Source organism: Lissotriton helveticus, chromosome 1_1, assembly GCF_964261635.1.
Source record: "Lissotriton helveticus chromosome 1_1, aLisHel1.1, whole genome shotgun sequence".
In the NCBI taxonomy this organism is placed as follows: domain Eukaryota; kingdom Metazoa; phylum Chordata; class Amphibia; order Caudata; family Salamandridae; genus Lissotriton; species Lissotriton helveticus.
In genome coordinates this window covers 31923320-31940847 of record NC_136057.1, presented here as the reverse complement: position 1 = coordinate 31940847, position 17528 = coordinate 31923320, and the positions used below count along the sequence as shown (strand labels likewise).

The window sequence follows — 17528 nt, the reverse complement described above, 5'->3', positions numbered from 1 at the left end:
CCAATCTCATTGACTGCAGCAAGGAGCCAATCAGATTAGAGGACAACTTCCTATAGCACTGCAAAAGACTGCTCATCCTCTTGTTTATCATTGGCTTCCAGGTAATTCTTGTCTCTCATGTGATGCTGGAAAACCTCCCTCACCATCCTCATTCATAGCCCCCTCCCTCAAAGTCTCACTCTTTTCATTCCATGGTGGACTCACTCTTTGATGTGGGCTATCTAGTGACAGGAGCAGTACACACTGAAATAAAAATACAAAAACAGTATTGTGATATGGAATAGAAACAGTGCTAGACCAAAGATGGGCTTTAATTAGGCCTTGTACCTAGTAATTGATTGTTGCTACCAGACAGGAATCTCTCCTGAATCCTCTACTTCTGAGTCTTGGAAAAAGTAAGATGAATGACTATTAATTTGCAGTGTGAAATTTACCACACTTCCCCGCTCACCAATATTTGTCAGCTCCTGTTTGACTTTACCCTCCAAGACCTGCACCAAGTTGACAGTCTGTCCCAAAGAGGTGACTCTGGTGGGATCTTCACAGGAGGACTTCAGTGCGAGGACATATAGGGCGACCTTCCCTGATGTGAAGGGGAGGTCTGCGGGAAGAGAATAAATGCAGTTAATTTTAAGATAATGCAGGTAAACTGTATAAAATGCAATGTCACACTCCAGTATTCCCACAGAAACCAGCCAGGAGCATAGAAAAGCACTGACAAACACTAAGACTATTGTTGTAATTTAAGGAGTCCATTAGTTAACCCTGGGCGTAGTTCACGTAGTAGTGCTACGCGTAGCTACGCAAAGTGCACTTCGCACTACGTGACATACACGTAGCGCTACACAAACTGCGTAGTGCGCAGTTCGCAATGATTGTACAGTGCCGGATGCTTGTCTGCACTGTGCAATCATTGAAAGCGGCATCTTGCACAGTGTGAGCTGTCGTTTTCTACCGCTCGAATAGATTTTTACTCGAGCTGTAGTTTTCTCAACGCGGACTGGTAGTTTCTCATCGCAAGTGGTCGCGAGCATACTCGACCACTCGCAATGAGAAACCTGACCTCCCTGCGTTGAAAATCTCACTGGGAGGTTTATTTTCCCCGCTCGCTTGTTAACTTGATTTTGCTGATCGTGAACGAGGAAAAAGTCTCGCCGGGATGTCATTTTGCTCGCTCGCGGTCGCCAATTTGACGTTGAGGACCGCGAGCGATCAAAAAATGCCAACTACGCTACGCTACGCATTTTTGCACTGAGCCACGTGCAATTCACGTAGCGCAAAGTAGCACAAACTACGCAAGCTATGCGAGCAACATAGTTGTCCGCCCAGAGTTACCATTAGTCCAGGTGTATATTAGGTAAGATGGTTTATTGAGTAGTTGCAATTAAGAGCCCCACCAGGAGCAACCTCCCTGCTGCTAAGCCCATCATACAACAGACACTCCCAGACATCCAACATTCCACAGCATCATCACGCACCAACATTCCACACCACACTCACACTGGCTGAGCAGCAGGTAAAACAACACATTTGAGTAAATGAGCAGTTAAAGCAATCATTCAGAAAAGCCCTCTATGAACAATTGAGCCTGTGGTAAATTGTCAAACTAGTCACGTTACAAAAATCATGGAAATACCAATTCAGAAAACAAAACAGTTAACAAACAAATGTTTACCAAAACAACACCTACTTAAAAATAAAGAAATAAATAGTAAAGTCCACATTTGTAAAGCGCACAATCACCCGTAAGGGTCTCTAGGCGCTGGGGGCCGTCGGGAAGATTAAGCGAGCTATTGCCTAGACTAGTCACATGGTGCTGGGCTAACCTGCCGCCGGAGCCGGGGATCGAACCGTGGTCCCCAGATTCCAGCGTCAGTCGCCCTGGCCGCGGCGCCACACCTCTCCCTAAAATGAAAAGGAGAATAGAACAACCAACCACTCAGGTTATTAATCTTGTAAAACAATAAGTCAATGAGGGAGCATTTGACTGAGTAACTCATCTTCAATCAACAAAGTAGTTCTTCAAGAATCAGACCACTGCTCAAATAAATCATGATTTTTCTATGACAAACACAGTCAAAGGAAACCCCAATGGAAGCATTAGCCTCAAATCATTTGATTAACTAATCTAAATAGTGACACAGTCAACACTCCGTTAAACATCAACTTAAGCATCCTGCTAAATATTCAATGATCTCTCTCTCTCTCACACACATTCATGCGCACACACATACACCCACAGTCACCCACCCACACACACACAAAGCACACAACCAAACAACAAAAAATGGAACACTCTAAAAAAAACTGAAGAAAAAGTGAAAAAACAAATTGAAGTGAATATAAAACCATACAACCAAGTAAACTGCAATCAAACATCAAATCAATGAATACCCATTTAATAGAACTGTGTCAAATACTATAAAGCACACAATGAAATACCCAGCGCACAAGCTAGATCAAATGCACTGGTAAACCCCTAAACAACACACTATACACACATATAAATTCAACAAAACACAACATTCAATGGGGAAATAAACAGACATTTTACTAAACAGCAAACCATAAAGTCACCAAAAGAACACTAATGCAAAAAAACACTAGTGCATTCTTCAAATAATAAATATTGAAACACACACACACACAATTATGTAAGAGAAATCTTAACTCTGAAAAACACCCAAACAGACATTGAAGTAAGAAGACTCAATGCAACACCGAGACACAAATATTTGTACAAATGCCCAATAGACATTGAAACAAAATAACAAAGCACCTAAAGAAAGAGTGAAGGCACACACACGTACACACACACGCACTATAAAACAGACAACAAAACTATGAATAGTAATGAAGCAGTGAACAAAACAATTAACACAACAGTAAACAAAATCACCATCACTACAGAACTCAAAATATCCACTTGAGCAGAAACATTAGTGTAAGCGGTATTAAGAATCCAATGATAATGATAGGTTCAGTGATGTATGCAGCTAAATAATCAAGGAACAAGCACTGCAACAAGAATGAAATCAGATATTATAGACATGAAACACTCTTCCAAGGTTTGAAGAAATGCACATGTGGCAAAGTGAGTTTCCATATTCTCATGAAGAGTGCAGAATCATTGAAACAGAGAACACCACAGTGGAGAACTGCAGAGAGTCCATGCAGTTCCTTAACAAGTGTAGGATGTTCCACCTACCAATATAGTGATGCTGCAATTTTAGTCCTTCAAACCCTAATCCAACCCAATGTGAGGCCAAATGCCAGCACTGGCAGAGCCTCTCAGAGCTGCCACAGCAGGACCTGAGATCTCTGGACCATCCCAACCAGTCAACAAACAGGTTTCCATCCAGAGCCTCGAACACTCGATGAGGCACCTTGAGCGTGCAACGAGTAACGAATGCGACTGAGGGATATCCCTTTGTTTGAGTTGTGGATGTGGTTTGTGGGTGTATTTCTCACCCTTTGAGACTCTGTTGATTGCATCCTGTTTGAGTTGCTCCACCAGAAGGCTCTCAGTGTTGACATCCTGGCTCCCGGCTAAGTTGGAGGCTATAAGTACACTGGGGTCTGGTGCGGTGTCGGGGCTGACAGAGTGCAGCATCTGGTTCAGGAGAGCCGTGACCAGGGACTTCTGGGATTCTGGAACATCTGAAAGGAAAGACATCTGAGGGTCATCAAATGCTGCTGCAAATCAACTAACCAGAGCCTGGGACAAAATAATGGAGGAAAAGGTCTAAGGTCTTAGCAATGTGTGTGGGAACACAAGAATGGTCTAGTCAGCAATTGTGTTACTTTTACCCTATATTGTGTTAGTTTCAGCCATTCAACCACACAAGCTCAACACATGTGGACACACACACATACCCACATATACAGATAACCACACGTGTATGTTCATGTGTACACACACACGAGTAGCCTTACATACATACACACTCACAAGAGTACCAGTCTCTTGACTTCCGACTTGCCATAGAAGGTGCTGGGATCTCCAAGAGGGAGAAGGCAGAGAAGATCTTTACATGACGAGGGAAAGAGCCAGAGGCGTATGGCACTAACGAAGGTTGGTACTTGGTTGGAAACTAAATACCATGAGGAAGGAAGCGGCCAGAAGAGACTGGCATGATGGATTGGAATCTGAGGGCCCGAATCACCAAAGTAATCTGAGACAAAATCCTAACTTTACGACTTTCGGTATTCACAAAGGGCATTTAGGAGTAGTAAAGTTAGGATTTTGTCTCAGTTAAACATAAGTTTTGGTCTTAAGTTAAACTTAAGTTAAGTTAAAGTGACATTATAGTTAAACTTAAGACCAAAACTTAGACATAAGAATTGTTTCAGTTAAACTTAAGTTTTGGTCTTAAGTTAAACTTAAGACCAAAACTTTGTCTCAGTTAAACCTAAGTTTTGGTTTTAAGTTAAACGTAAGACCAGAGGAGGAGCCTAGCCTGGAAACATGATGGCCGCCTGAACCCTCGGCTCCGCTGCCCCGCTCTCCTCCCCGCCGTACCGTCCCGCATCCTGTCATTTATCCGGTCTTTCTTGGACGGAATCGGACTCGGGGAGTGCTGCTGACTCCGGCGGTGTGCTTCCCGACGTGATCCCTACGACGGGACGGATTGAGCGTCCCTGGTTCTTTTCCGCCATTAACGGCGTCTTTGTTCGCGGAGCGGACGTGCTCCGACCACCTCAACAGCGTCCACAGCCTACAGGGCGAAGTCGACCAACGAAAATCGGCGGCCGCTTGGAGTTTCTGCGGCGGCGCGCTTTCGTTTCTTGTTACCCCGGCACTTAGTTAGACTTGTAGCGGCTGGTGCTACATTTGTATCTCCTGTGCCTTCCCTCCGTGGAGCGGGGAGAGGGGCCATTTTGTGCCGAATGCGAAGCGCTTGTTTCTGTTGATCTACTCGACTCCAGAGGGTGTTTACTATTGCTGAAGACTGCATCCATGTGCCATATTGCTATGGGACTCGCTGCCCCTGTCCCCGTGACTCGGCTGTGCTTTCCGGGGCGCTCCTGGGAGGATAAATTGCGAGACGGGGATGCCGGCGTATTGGCTCGGGGACTGCCCCTGGTCGTCGACCTTTGCTCAAGTGGAGCTGCATTATCCTCCACGCCGGAGGTTCCCCTTCAGATCGCTGACATCCTGAGCGCCCTGGCTGCCTTGAGTGCTGATTGTGCTGGCCACGCCTGGGACCTGGGGGGCCGCTTGGACTCTGTCTTATTTGCGATATCCTCTGCCCGATATGGAGATCATGTGCTGAGCGCTTCGCCACACCCTGAGCCCGTGCACGGTGAGCTGTCTATCCTGCTGTGTATGGTGGCGCTGGGGGTACAGGAACTGGCTTCGGCTGTGGCGCTGTCGTCTATAATCCTGGAGTGGTGTGACGATCCTGGACTGGTGCAGCCGCGGGGGAGTCGCCTTTGGGCGCCATGTTCTGTACTTTATTCTGGACTTGCTGGAGATTCTTCTTGTGGTGTTTTGGGCGCGATGCTTCTGCTTCTGCTGTTCATCTGTGGGGACTTGTATTTGCGCACCGCTCTTCTCCGTGCACCGATGGCCCACATGGTGTTGTGTTGGACTGGCCTTAACGGACGGCGCCCTGTTCTGCTGTGGTACTTGCAGTTGCTTACCTTACTTTGGTGGGCGGTTTCATTTATGCCTTTCGCTGCCACTTTGGATCGTCAGGGACAAGGTTGACAATGCCTTTCACTGTTGTTTTCTGTTTTCGGCTTGCTGGAACTGTGATGGGTAAACAAAGGAACTGGTCGCTGGAACTGTTTTAATGGGGGATCGCTGGGTCGGGCGGCCGCAACTATCCTGGGTTTCCTTTTGGGGCACGTAACTCTGGCCCTCCTCCGGTTTTACATGTGTGTGTTCTTTTTCTTTCTTTCTCCTTTATCTGTATTTCGGGTATTCTTTATTGGGCGACAGGCACGCCGTTATGGGGGGGGGTAGGCCGTAGCCTCTACGTGTGTGCAGGGTGGGGGGTAGGGGGGGGGGTTTTGTTTTGTTTTTCGTTCCTATGGGCCTTCTTTTCCTTTTTATTCGTTAACTCTTTCTCCTCTTCTTTCTCTGGGGTCACTGGTTTGGGTCGGGGTGGGATGGGGGGTGATCGACGCACGGCTTATTATGCGATTTTCAATCCTTTTCAGTTATCACTGTGCGGCCATTTTGCTCCTGTCTTACTGTTTGTGGACTTCCTTGCTTCACATCGCCCACCTCTGCTGTTGATGTATATTGCGACTTTTGATCCTTTCTAATGTCTCTTTATTTACTTTGTTTTATGAACATTATAAAATCAAAACCTTGCTTTCTCCTGCTTCTCGGCGGTGTAACAGCTTCTGTGTAATTTGATTGCCCGTATTTGTATTTGTATCGCTGCTGAGTTATCGTATTGCTTGCTATTGTGCACAGATCTCTGTCTAGGCCAGCCGGTTGGTTGTGGGCCCGTAATTGTTTACGATTTTGTGCAATAAAGGTTTTAAAAAAAAAAAAAAAAAAAAAAAAAAACGTAAGACCAAAACCTAAGTTTAACTGAGACAATTCTTAAGTTTAAGTTTTGGTCTTAAGTAAACTTTATACCAAAACTTAAGTTTAACTAAGACAAAATCCTAACTTTTCTTCTTCCTAAATGCCCTTTGTGAATACCGAAAGTTGTAAAGTTAGGATTTTGTCTCGGGTTACTTTTATCAATCAGGCCCATTGGGAGGGGACTGAAGCGGCCTGAAGCTACACAAGTGAGCAGGAGCTGAGGGAAGAGGCCAGAGGACACTGGGGTTACATGAGGGATCATGAACTGTGGTCACTATACAAGAGTACAAAAGAGGGCTAGGTTCTGCTTGACTAGGAGAATTGTGTGAGGAGCAGGATTGAAAGTAAGGAGGATCATGAGGGGTCAAGAGCTAGAATCTACCTCCCTGATTACTCAAGGATGGAAGGCTCACTGATTAGTTTAGAGAAGGGCCGTCATGTACTACTTGCACCAAAACTAATTGCAATCAGTTATTGATAAGGTTGTGAAGACACTTGTAGCATGCCTCCCTCCTTACCAGCCACTGGAGTATCCCTAACTGTGCCTTAAATCACCACAAAGACTACACCCCATGTGCCTATGTCACACTCTAACATATGGCTGCAGCCTCCACTTGATCGTCATCCTATTACTGAATAAATATGACCCGAGCAGAGTCACCCCCTTGCAACTATTAACCCCTTGCTGGGCTTGCAGTTCTAAGCAATGCTTCACTTTCTGTCTATTCGTTTATAGAGGAGTTGTGTTGCGTTTTGCTCTAGTAGGTGCAGAGTCTACGTGTAGGACATCGAGAGTCCAGTCAGCAGTGGGGGAGCCGCGTGAAGTTCTTCATTACAGGTCCCGTACACAGGAGGTTCAGCAGAAGGTAAGGTGAAACTCTTCAGCTTTTAGACCCTTCCTTTGGTGACCATCAGCCTCAGACCTGAGATCAGAATGTTCCACAGTTTAGGACCCTAACCTCCCAGAGTTCATCGTCCAAGGTTGATTAGATTGAGTGGTTGTTGGGTAGTAAGATGTGTAGATGCAGGATGTGGTTGTGGTAGGCTTGTAGTGGAGGGTTTACTCTTTGTTGGTATCATTGTGAGGAGAGAAGTCAAATGTGAGGTGGTAAGCAGTGCATCACAAAGGCATCAGTTATGGTCAGGTTACCTAGCCATAACTGGCGAATATTAATGTTTTTTAGGTTTAGGTTTTGTTTTATAACTATAACTGCACTTGAGTGTCTGAGATCTGTTTTGTATGCACATTCAGGCCTTTTAACCATCACTCAATATAATGTCACTTAAACCTTTGTCTTTTCAGTGAATTTCTGTTTTTTTAATCCTATGCCACATCCAGCTGTTCCTTGCACCAGACCTCCTATTTGCAGTCAACAGTGCAGCTGTCCCCTTTTGTGCCCAACCCGCTGAGGGTAGACAACCTCTGCTGCACACATCCTTCAGCCGTGCACAGTGGGGTTTAGCCAGACTCTGCACCCAACCTGTTTGAGAAGTCAGTTGAAGGTTGTACACAGGGGGGATTGGCCACCCAGGACTGTTGGGTGCAAGGGCTGCCGGGGCCAAGCTCTGCAGCCAACCCGTGCTGTGTTCGCAAACGACGGTGTGAAGTAGAGTCAGCCACCTGTGGAGAGTTGGTCTCAGGGCCTGGCTACATCACGCCTCATAGCAAGACCCTGTTGCGCACCGCAGAAGGCCATAAGCAGCGGTGGTTGGCCACCTGTGGAAGTCTAGCAATATGGTCTGATCAAAGGCCAGGCTCTGCACCCAACCCCTGCTATGCACATCCAAAGGCTGCCTGCAGTGTGGGTTGGTTAATCACAGATTGTTGGCCACAGGTAAAGTTCTGCCACTAACCCTCACTGAACATGGCAAAAGTTAGAGTACTTGTACTTGTACTTCTTGATGTGGTCATCTGTGAAGTAATCAGTGATGTCATCAATGATGTCATCTGTGATATCATCAATGATGTGTTTACCTTTTCCAATGCATGATGGGAGAGCTAGGGTTAGTTAACCTAAATCTAATTGGCGGATTTCAGTGGGTTTTAATGCACTCTTATTGTTGTGTTTCTCTGCAAATATATATATAGAGGTTGTGCACAGGGTCCGGGTGCATGCTATGCCCTGCAACCAGCCCCAGGCTGTATTCACCTGAAGGCTGTGCACAGCAGAGGGGTAGCCTCTCGCATTGGGTGTGCTGCCTGCGGGGAGTTGAACACAGGTCCTGCGGTCCACCCCAAGCCACATATAGCCTAAAGCTACACTGAGTGAAAGAGTTGGGTAAATAAGATTAAAAAAACAGAAATTCACAGAAAAAAACAAAAGTTAAAGTGACATTATAGTTAGATTCTAATAAGATCTTACTTTACATTTAAAAACATGTAGAAATTCACTGGAAAAAAAACAAAAGCTAAAGTTAAATTATAGTTAGGTGTGATAATAATACTTTACATTGAAAAATCTCAGAAATTCATTAAAAAAACAAAGGCCTTAGTGATGTTATAGTTAGGTGTTGTAGTAATATAAAAATAATGTTCACTAGTTATAGTTCACATCACTCATGACATATTAAATTAAATCATTGATGATCTAATTGATGACATCATTGATTACATCACTGATCTAAATTTATCGCTATAGTCAGACTTGCTTCACCAGTGGTGTTTGCGATCCATTTAAGGCTTCTATGGAAAAGAGTGTAAGCCTCAGCCGTAAAACGTTTAAACTCCTGCGAGACGCGTCATCTTCTCGAGTGTGTTTACTCTTCTCCTTCCATCCACCATTTCCCCCTGTTATGGGTTGATAGGTTGTAGAATACCTATTACTCTTCTTACTGTCCCTACTAGGGGGAGAGTGGTGGAACTAGCATGGGACCTCCTTCCTCCCACACAGCTCCAGAAGAGGTGGCGACAGATTGATAGTGATTTATTTTCTGTTTCCATAAAGTTTGATATATATGAGAAGGCGGATCTACCAGCAAGTCATGCAAAGCAGCTAGGCAGCCTGCTGCGCTGCGTTGCGTGACAGAGAGCGGGCAGGAATGCGCTGTATCTACTAAGATATGGCAGATTCCTACTTCCTTTCAGTCTGGCGCACTAAGTGCAGCCTAGCGCTAACACATGCGCCATGGTCCAAGGATGCCTGCGTTACTGGCAGGATTGTTTTTGCGCAGGAAGTTAGGATTTTGTCTTAAGTCTGTCTTAAGTCTGTCTTAAGACAAACTTAAGACAAAATCCTAACTTCTGTGAATACCAAAAATAGTAAGTTCATTCTGTGAATGCCAAAAGTAGTAAGTTCATTCTGTGAATGCCAAAAGTAGTAAGTTCATTCTCTGAATGCCAAAAGTAGTAAGTTCATTCTGTGAATGCCAAAAGTAGTAAGTTCATTCTGTGAATGCCAAAAGTAGTAAGTTCATTCTGTGAATGCCAAAAGTAGTAAGTGCATTCTGTGAATACCAAAAGTAGTAAGTGCATTCTGTGAATGCCAAAAGTAGTAAGTTCATTCTGTGAATGCCAAAAGTAGTAAGTGCATTCTGTGAATGCCAAAAGTAGTAAGTGCATTCTGTGAATGCCAAAAGTAGTAAGTGCATTCTGTGAATGCCAAAAGTAGTAAGTTCATTCTGTGAATGCCAAAAGTAGTAAGTTCATTCTGTGAATGCCAAAAGTAGTAAGTGCATTCTGTGAATACCAAAAGTAGTAAGTGCATTCTGTGAATGCCAAAAGTAGTAAGTTCATTCTGTGAATGCCAAAAGTAGTAAGTTCATTCTGTGAATGCCAAAAGTAGTAAGTGCATTCTGTGAATGCCAAAAGTAGTAAGTTCATTCTGTGAATGCCAAAAGTAGTAAGTTCATTCTGTGAATACCAAAAGTAGTAAGTGCATTCTGTGAATACCAAAATAGTAGTAAGTTTAGGATTGAGTCTTACGTTCATTCTGTGAATCGGGCCCTAAGTGACACTGAAGCATTGTGGCTGCCTTTGATGTGACTGCTAGGTACTGATGTATTCTTTTCTCCTTGTGCTTGGCACAACTTAAAGTCTATTTAAACACATCATTACATGTCACTGAGCGGATTTTACATTTAAATGTTTTAATTGCAAGTATAAGGTGATCATGTGTAGAGGACAGCATATTTTCTTTTTTCATTTTTGTGGCCTATTTTTGCAATAAAAAACTAATGATTGCACCAGCCTGGCAATGCAGGCTTTTTGACATTGCCAATGCCTATTAAGCAAAGTTAATTGTGATGAAACATGTAATTTCTAAAAAATAAAATCCAAAATTCCTTGGCAGTGTGCAGCATTTATATCACTGTAAAGTTATCTCTAAACCATGTTAAGTATTGATCATTGTTAATTGTGCCATGAGGTTTAATCTTACATAAATATTTCAAAGATCCTATGAAAAATAACTGCACCACCAGCGTTATTTGTCCTTTCTATACTGTTTAATCAAAGTTATTGACCCAGTAGACTTTTAAATGCACATTTTCCAAACTGTCTTTCTAACAGTCTACAGGCAGAATGCTGAAGGCCCATGCAGGAAAATAAACTTTAAATCAGTAAGTACACTTTTAACTATTACAGGTTGTTAAAAAAGTTGTTAGGAAGCTTTCCAAATTTTCTCAGGAGCAACCCACTGCTCCCATATAAAGTCCTTTTTAATTTATTTCGAAAAGCAAATGGTTGTGAAATGTTTCCCAAAATATGCTTGACTGACATTATTTTAAAAAAAAGCCTGCATTCAAGGAACATTGCAACTCTGATATCTTTATGTAACATCCACAGGGTCTACTCTCCTGGGACTCTGTGGGGTCAGATCACAGACACAAGACAACTCACCGCACTGTTCAGCAGTGTGGACTCCACACCAGGACTGGGCAAGGAGGGCGATGACCAACAGCGGGCGGACAGGAGACATGGTCATCTTCAGTGGACCTCCGCTTGAGCAGCGTCTCTTAGGGTTCTCCCCTCCTCAGTTGAGTTCTGCGCCGCTCGCTGTCCCAGTTCTCACTCCACCTCACATCTTATCTGCCCGTGCTGTGGGCCAGCCATTAGAGCAAACACCGATAAGGGTACGGATATGGAAGGGAACAGCAACTCAGGAGAAAGGAGACGACTGGAAACCTTCTTTGAAAAACAAGTCAATGTCATCAGGTGCACCATGGTTTAAAGGCTCAGCACTTGGACACAGATTTAATTTAAAGTAGGATCGGGGTGAGCTATAGGAGTAATATGTTATCATCTGATCTTGTGTTTGTCCAACTAGGATTCGGAGGCCTCATTTAACTACTCAATAGGCATATATCCACAAAGTTTAAAAAAGTAACTATACATTTATTAATGACTGTTATTACTCCTCTCGGAGATTATGCTGCCTCTCTTTGATCTGAGAAGGCCACGTGGGCGAGCGGCTGAAGTTGGAAAGTTACAGCATAAGGAAGGGTGACCCGCTGACTGGTTTGGGTGTAGGAGGTCACAGAGCACCGTGAATTGGTTGTGATGTTGGTCATTTCAGTACTTCAGGAAGTGAGCTGTTAGGGACAGTTGTAGTAAGAGGATATAGGGATGAAAGACCTGGCACTGTGCAAACAGCTGTACCATCCTACCCCATTTGACTCCACATCAGTCAGCCCATTGGGAGTGGACGTGGGACCTAAAGGTAATACTCCTATGCCTACCTTCTGACGAATGTGTGACTATGAAGGAGGCATCCCCCACACTTAGCTATGGAGCCCGCAGTTTAATATGACAGGGGTTTTCAATGAATTAATTTGAAGGACCAGTAGGGTGGTAGTTTTCATCTATTTGCATGGTCAAAATGCACACCATTGCCTTATAAGTGATTACCCTGAAGAAGACCACAGACCTTTAGGCTTTTATAGAGGTCGAAACATGTTGGTAACACATAGATCTTAGGTCAGGTGATTCATAGTATTTCAGCATATGACCAGTTGTTTTTTGAGGTTTTCAACATACCAGAGGTATTCACTGAATAAAGAAAACTTTGAGTATACTTCTTGGTATATTTTACATTTACTCTTGCCCATAGCAGGACCTAGTGTACTGTCCTGAGCATAGATCTATAGGAACTCCCAGGATTAGATAAGCTTCCCTTGGTTAAGTCCGCCAGGGTGGCATTGCTCCTACATCGGTGAGAAATAATGAAGCATGCCTCGATAAGTTGAGGGTGAGATGACCTCTCAAAAATCTTTTGATGACCCACTGCCCGGAGAAGTCTAAAAACCTTTTAGGAGATAGTTGATTCTAAATACCCTCAAGTCTCTGTCTTGTGCTGTATAGTTGTTGGAGGATATACTTGAGGTGGAACCTCCCTTACTCTCCCCATAGGGATCTAATCAATGAGCTACCCCTACTTCAGAAGTCTGGAAATATCACTCCTGCATCAGTGTGTGGCCTTTTGTCCTTTCCCTGAAGTATCATGAAGTCTTAGCAGCTGCACCCAGTTGCCTGGCACTGCCCCTCTTGGATGGTCCATGGCTTTGTTCAGCTGGTGCTGCTCCACCCACAGCCCTCCAGTGTGGAGGAAACCTGTGAAGACGTGCCAAGCTCTAGTTGGCCACAGCTATGGATTTTGGACATGGTACATACTCTGAGTTAATACTGAGGTGGGTTAATATTTGTTACACATTACAAACATATCAACAAAAGAGCGCGCAAAGCTGCAGGTTCATAATTAACCCGATTACTTTATTGATTATTTCTCCCTTGGCCCAGGGGTTCTAAGGAGCACCAGAAAAACAATATTTTTGAAGATGTTTCAGCAACGTGATTGCAATTAATGGTTAATTTCTGCTATTGTCTAGTGGTTCTGGCTTCCCAAGAATGCCCACTGAGTATGAACTGGCTCACCCAGGTGATGACATTGTATTCACCTGGACCTCAGGACATGGTCCCTCTTTCTAGCATCAAACCAGAGAGGTTTGTGACCAGGACAGTGCAACAAGGAGAAATGTATTCAATTCTCCTTGTTTTTTTCCCTCTTTCTATGCCTGCTGCATTCTGCAGCATGCATAGAAAGAGGAAATCACCTCTGGTCATTGTTTATGTACAGAAAGCTGTCCCTTCGTACACATAAACAATCCTTTAAATAGGATCACAACCTGCTTTAAAAAAATGAAACGGCACATTTCATTTTAATGTTTAAATGCACCAGTTTTCCTTTAAGGATAATGGGCTGCATTTGAAATAAAAAAACAGCTTTATTGAAAAAGCAATCACAGACTTGGTGTTCTGCTGACCCCAGCAGGCCACCATCCCGGTGAGTGCCAGTCATTCCCAATAAATCGCAAATTACGACCTGTCTCATGAAAATTAATGAGGCAGATTATTTGCGACTCTTTTGAGTATCAATAAATGTGTCCCAGACACATTAGTACATTTGATTTTGTAACCCTCAAATTGCGAGTCACAAAAAATCGCAATTACAGACTTGCAAAATCACATGGTCTGACATCTGTCCCGTGGTGCGGTTGTAGCATCTGTTTGCACCTCTGTGTATCGAGAGACACCACAGGAGCAAAGGAGCTGAGCCCTGTGGGTTCCAGAAACTAGGAGAGAGCTCAAAAACTTGCATCCACAGATAAAGCAATATTATTTACATGATAATGACTTCCCTCGTAGGCGCTATAAAAGTGATTGACAGCATATTTTGGGCCCTGAAGGTACTAAAACAATTTAGTCTATTTTGTTCATCATTTTACTTACCACACAATTCCTGTCGCAAACACAGATTCAGGAGCTCATAGAGAGGTGGGCGGTAACAGGATTTTAGTAAAAAAACAAAATGAGCAGATGCGTGTATGTCCAGCTGTGGTTGCCCCGCCTCCTTCAAACCACTGCGTTTCCAATGGCGACACTCAGCTGGCTCCTCCCATGTAATAATAATACTAGTTTATTCTTTTCGGCATTAGCCATAACACTGAACATTTTAAATAGAAATCAGTCAACCAATCAAACAATCAGGATTTATAAAGCACAGCAAATCACCTGTGAGGGTCTCGAGGCGCTGACATATAAGAATAGTAACAAAACCATCAGTTTCATATTTCTGCAGCAACTACACAACAACAGAATTTGAAATAAAACTGTGCACCTTATATTATTCTGATCTTCTCAAGAGGTGTCTGGTGTTAAAACACATGTAAAATCCTATTTCTATTTAATCATTTTGTAGAGCGCGACAGCTGCCCCAGCCAAGGGGTGTCCCGGCGCTAGTAACAAGCCAGTGGCAGTAATACACACAGCGGTCTACACATTAGAAAAAAGAAAAGTTTTAATAGCTTTCCTAAAATCAGTTAGGTTGTTAAGGCCACGAATATGAGGAGGCAGAGAATTCCAAAGAATTGCCGCTCTGTAACGGAAAGAACGACTCCAGCTCGAATCTTCCTTACTCGAGGAACCCGAAGCAAATGTTGGTCCATGGAGCGAAGCTGGCGGGGAGGAACATAGAAGCAGAGTAGATCTGTCAGTGCACTAGGAGATCCAAGCGTCAGGATTTTAAAAGCTATGCAGAGGGCTTTAAACTCCATCCTTTGGGCCACGGGCAGCCAGTGGAGGTGGCGAATACGACCAGACACTGAACAGACTCTACGCAAACCCAAGAGAGCTCTTACTGCGGCATTCTGAACCCTCTGTAGCCTTCGGACTTCTGCCTTATTTACTCCCAAATACAGGGAGTTCCCGTAATCAAGCCTAGAGATAATTAATGCTTGAATAATGAGCTGTCTAGATAGAAAGTGGTTGTGTTAAACCCGCCATCTGCATGTCCACTGAGAGAGTACATTTCAGGTCATGTCTTCTATTAAAGGCTTTGGTGCAGGTTCTCATAGCCAAGCATTTAAGAAAGGGATTCTCTCTGGATCTCTGGCTGGTACTAAGAGACCAGCGTTCACCCTCCAGCTTCCATCTTGGACAGAAGTCCAGCAAAGGTTGCGAGTTGCTTTTTGTGGTAGTCCACGTCTACATTACCTCAGATAACCTTAACTTCATAGCGAGGTAGTAATCCAGCTTGACGCCTTCTGTTGTTCGCGCAGACGTTCAGTTCCTTTATCTCATTTTCCATAGATAAGGCGTTGAAACCACAACCAGGAGATCTGCGTTGTGTTTGGATTGGAAAGGAACTGAGAGACTTTGTGTACATGAAACACTTTCCGCAAACATCTCTCTCTCCCACAGCTGACGCCACTTCGGACTCGGAAACTGAATAACTTATAATAATAATAATAATAATAATCCACATTTGTAAAGCGCACAATCACCCGTAAGGGTCTCTAGGCGCTGGGGGGCCGTCGGGAAGATTAAGCGAGCTATTGCCCAGAGTCACATGGTGCTGGGCTAACCTGCCGCCGGAGCCGGGGATCGAACCGTGGTCCCCAGATTCCACGTCAGTCGCCCTGGCCGCGGCGCCACACCTCTCCCTTAATCAGTGACGATCCAACCAATGCTCAAGTGTATCAAAATAGGAGCCGACATTGATAATGTAAGCGTCTTTGTGGATAACTTATTTAAAATCAAGTTGGTTGATGTGTGATATCCATGAAACCTATGTATATATCTATGTCGAAGGTGTACAAATCCATGACACCAGTGTAGATATGCATAAGACTGGTGTAGATATCCATGAGGTGTATGTAGCTATCCATGACACCAGTGTAGATGTCCATGAGACTGGTGTAGATATCTATGACGCAGGTGTAGATATATGTGTTGTGGGTGAGGATCCCGATGACACCAGTGTAGAAATATCCATGACACCGGTGTACATATCCATGTCAAGGGTGTAGATATCCATGAGAATGGTGTAGATATCCATGTTGAGGGTGTAGATATCCATGACACTGGTGTAGATATCCACATCACCCGAGTAGATATTCATGAGAATGATGTAGATATCCATGTCGAGGGTGTAGATATCCATGACACCGGTGTAGATATCCATGTCAAGGGTGTAGATATCCATGAGAATGATGTAGATATCAATGTCGAGGGTGTAGATTTCCATGAGAATGGTGTAGATATCCATGACGAGGGTGTAGCCCATGACGAGGGTGTAGTTATCCATGACACCGGTGTAGATATCCATGTCGAGGGTGTAGATATCCATGAGAATGGTGTGGGTATCAATGTCAAGGGTGTAGATATCCATGAGAATGGTGTAGATATCCATGTTGAGGGTGTAGCTATCCATGAGAATGGTGTAGATATCCATGACAAGGGTGTAGATATCCATGGTAGATAACCATGACGAGGGTGTAGTTATCCATGACACCGGTGTAGATATCCATGTCGAGGGTGTAGATATCCATGAGAATGGTGTGGGTATCCATGTCAAGGGTGTAGATATCCATGGTAGATAACCATGACGAGGGTGTAGTTATCCATGACACCGGTGTAGATATCCATGTCAAGGGTGTAGATATCCATGAGAATGGTGTAGATATCCATGACGAGGGTGTAGTTATCCATGACACCGGTGTAGATATCCATGTCAAGAGTGTAGATATCCTTGGTAGATATCCATGACGAGGGTGTAGTTATCCATGACACCGGTGTAGATATCCATGTCAAGAGTGTAGATATCCTTGGTAGATATCCATGGTAGATATCCATGACGAGAGTGTGAATATCCATGGTAGATATCCATGATGAGGGTGAGGATATTCATGGCAGATATCCATGACACTAGTGTAGTTATCTATGACACCGATGTAGATATCCATGTTGAGGGTGTAGATGTCCATGATGCAGCTGTTGATATCCACGTCATCATTGTAGATATTCATGACACTGGTGTAGATACCCTTTTCACCTGTATAGACATCCATGACGCTGGTGTGGATATCCATGTCGAGAGTGCAGCTATCCATGGTAGATATCCATGTCAAGGGTGAAAATATCCATGAGATTGCTGCAGATATCCATAGGACTTATATAGATATCCATGGTAGATATCCATGACAAGGG

General features: G+C 43.9%; 1 protein-coding gene across 1 annotated transcript in view; it reads right to left on the bottom strand.

Annotated features, from left to right (window-relative positions):
* LOC144819586 (cobalamin binding intrinsic factor-like) overlaps window positions 1-11583 on the bottom strand; it is a 43319-nt gene extending 31736 nt beyond the window's left edge. The window contains exons 1-3 of the mRNA XM_078677442.1: window positions 11385-11583; window positions 3472-3660; window positions 452-601 (exon numbers count right to left, since the gene is read on the bottom strand). Of these exons, the coding sequence (XP_078533568.1) occupies window positions 452-601; window positions 3472-3660; window positions 11385-11469 (424 nt within the window). The 5' untranslated portion in view covers window positions 11470-11583. The remainder of the gene's footprint in view (window positions 1-451; window positions 602-3471; window positions 3661-11384) is intronic.
* Window positions 11584-17528: the final 5945 nt, after the last annotated feature.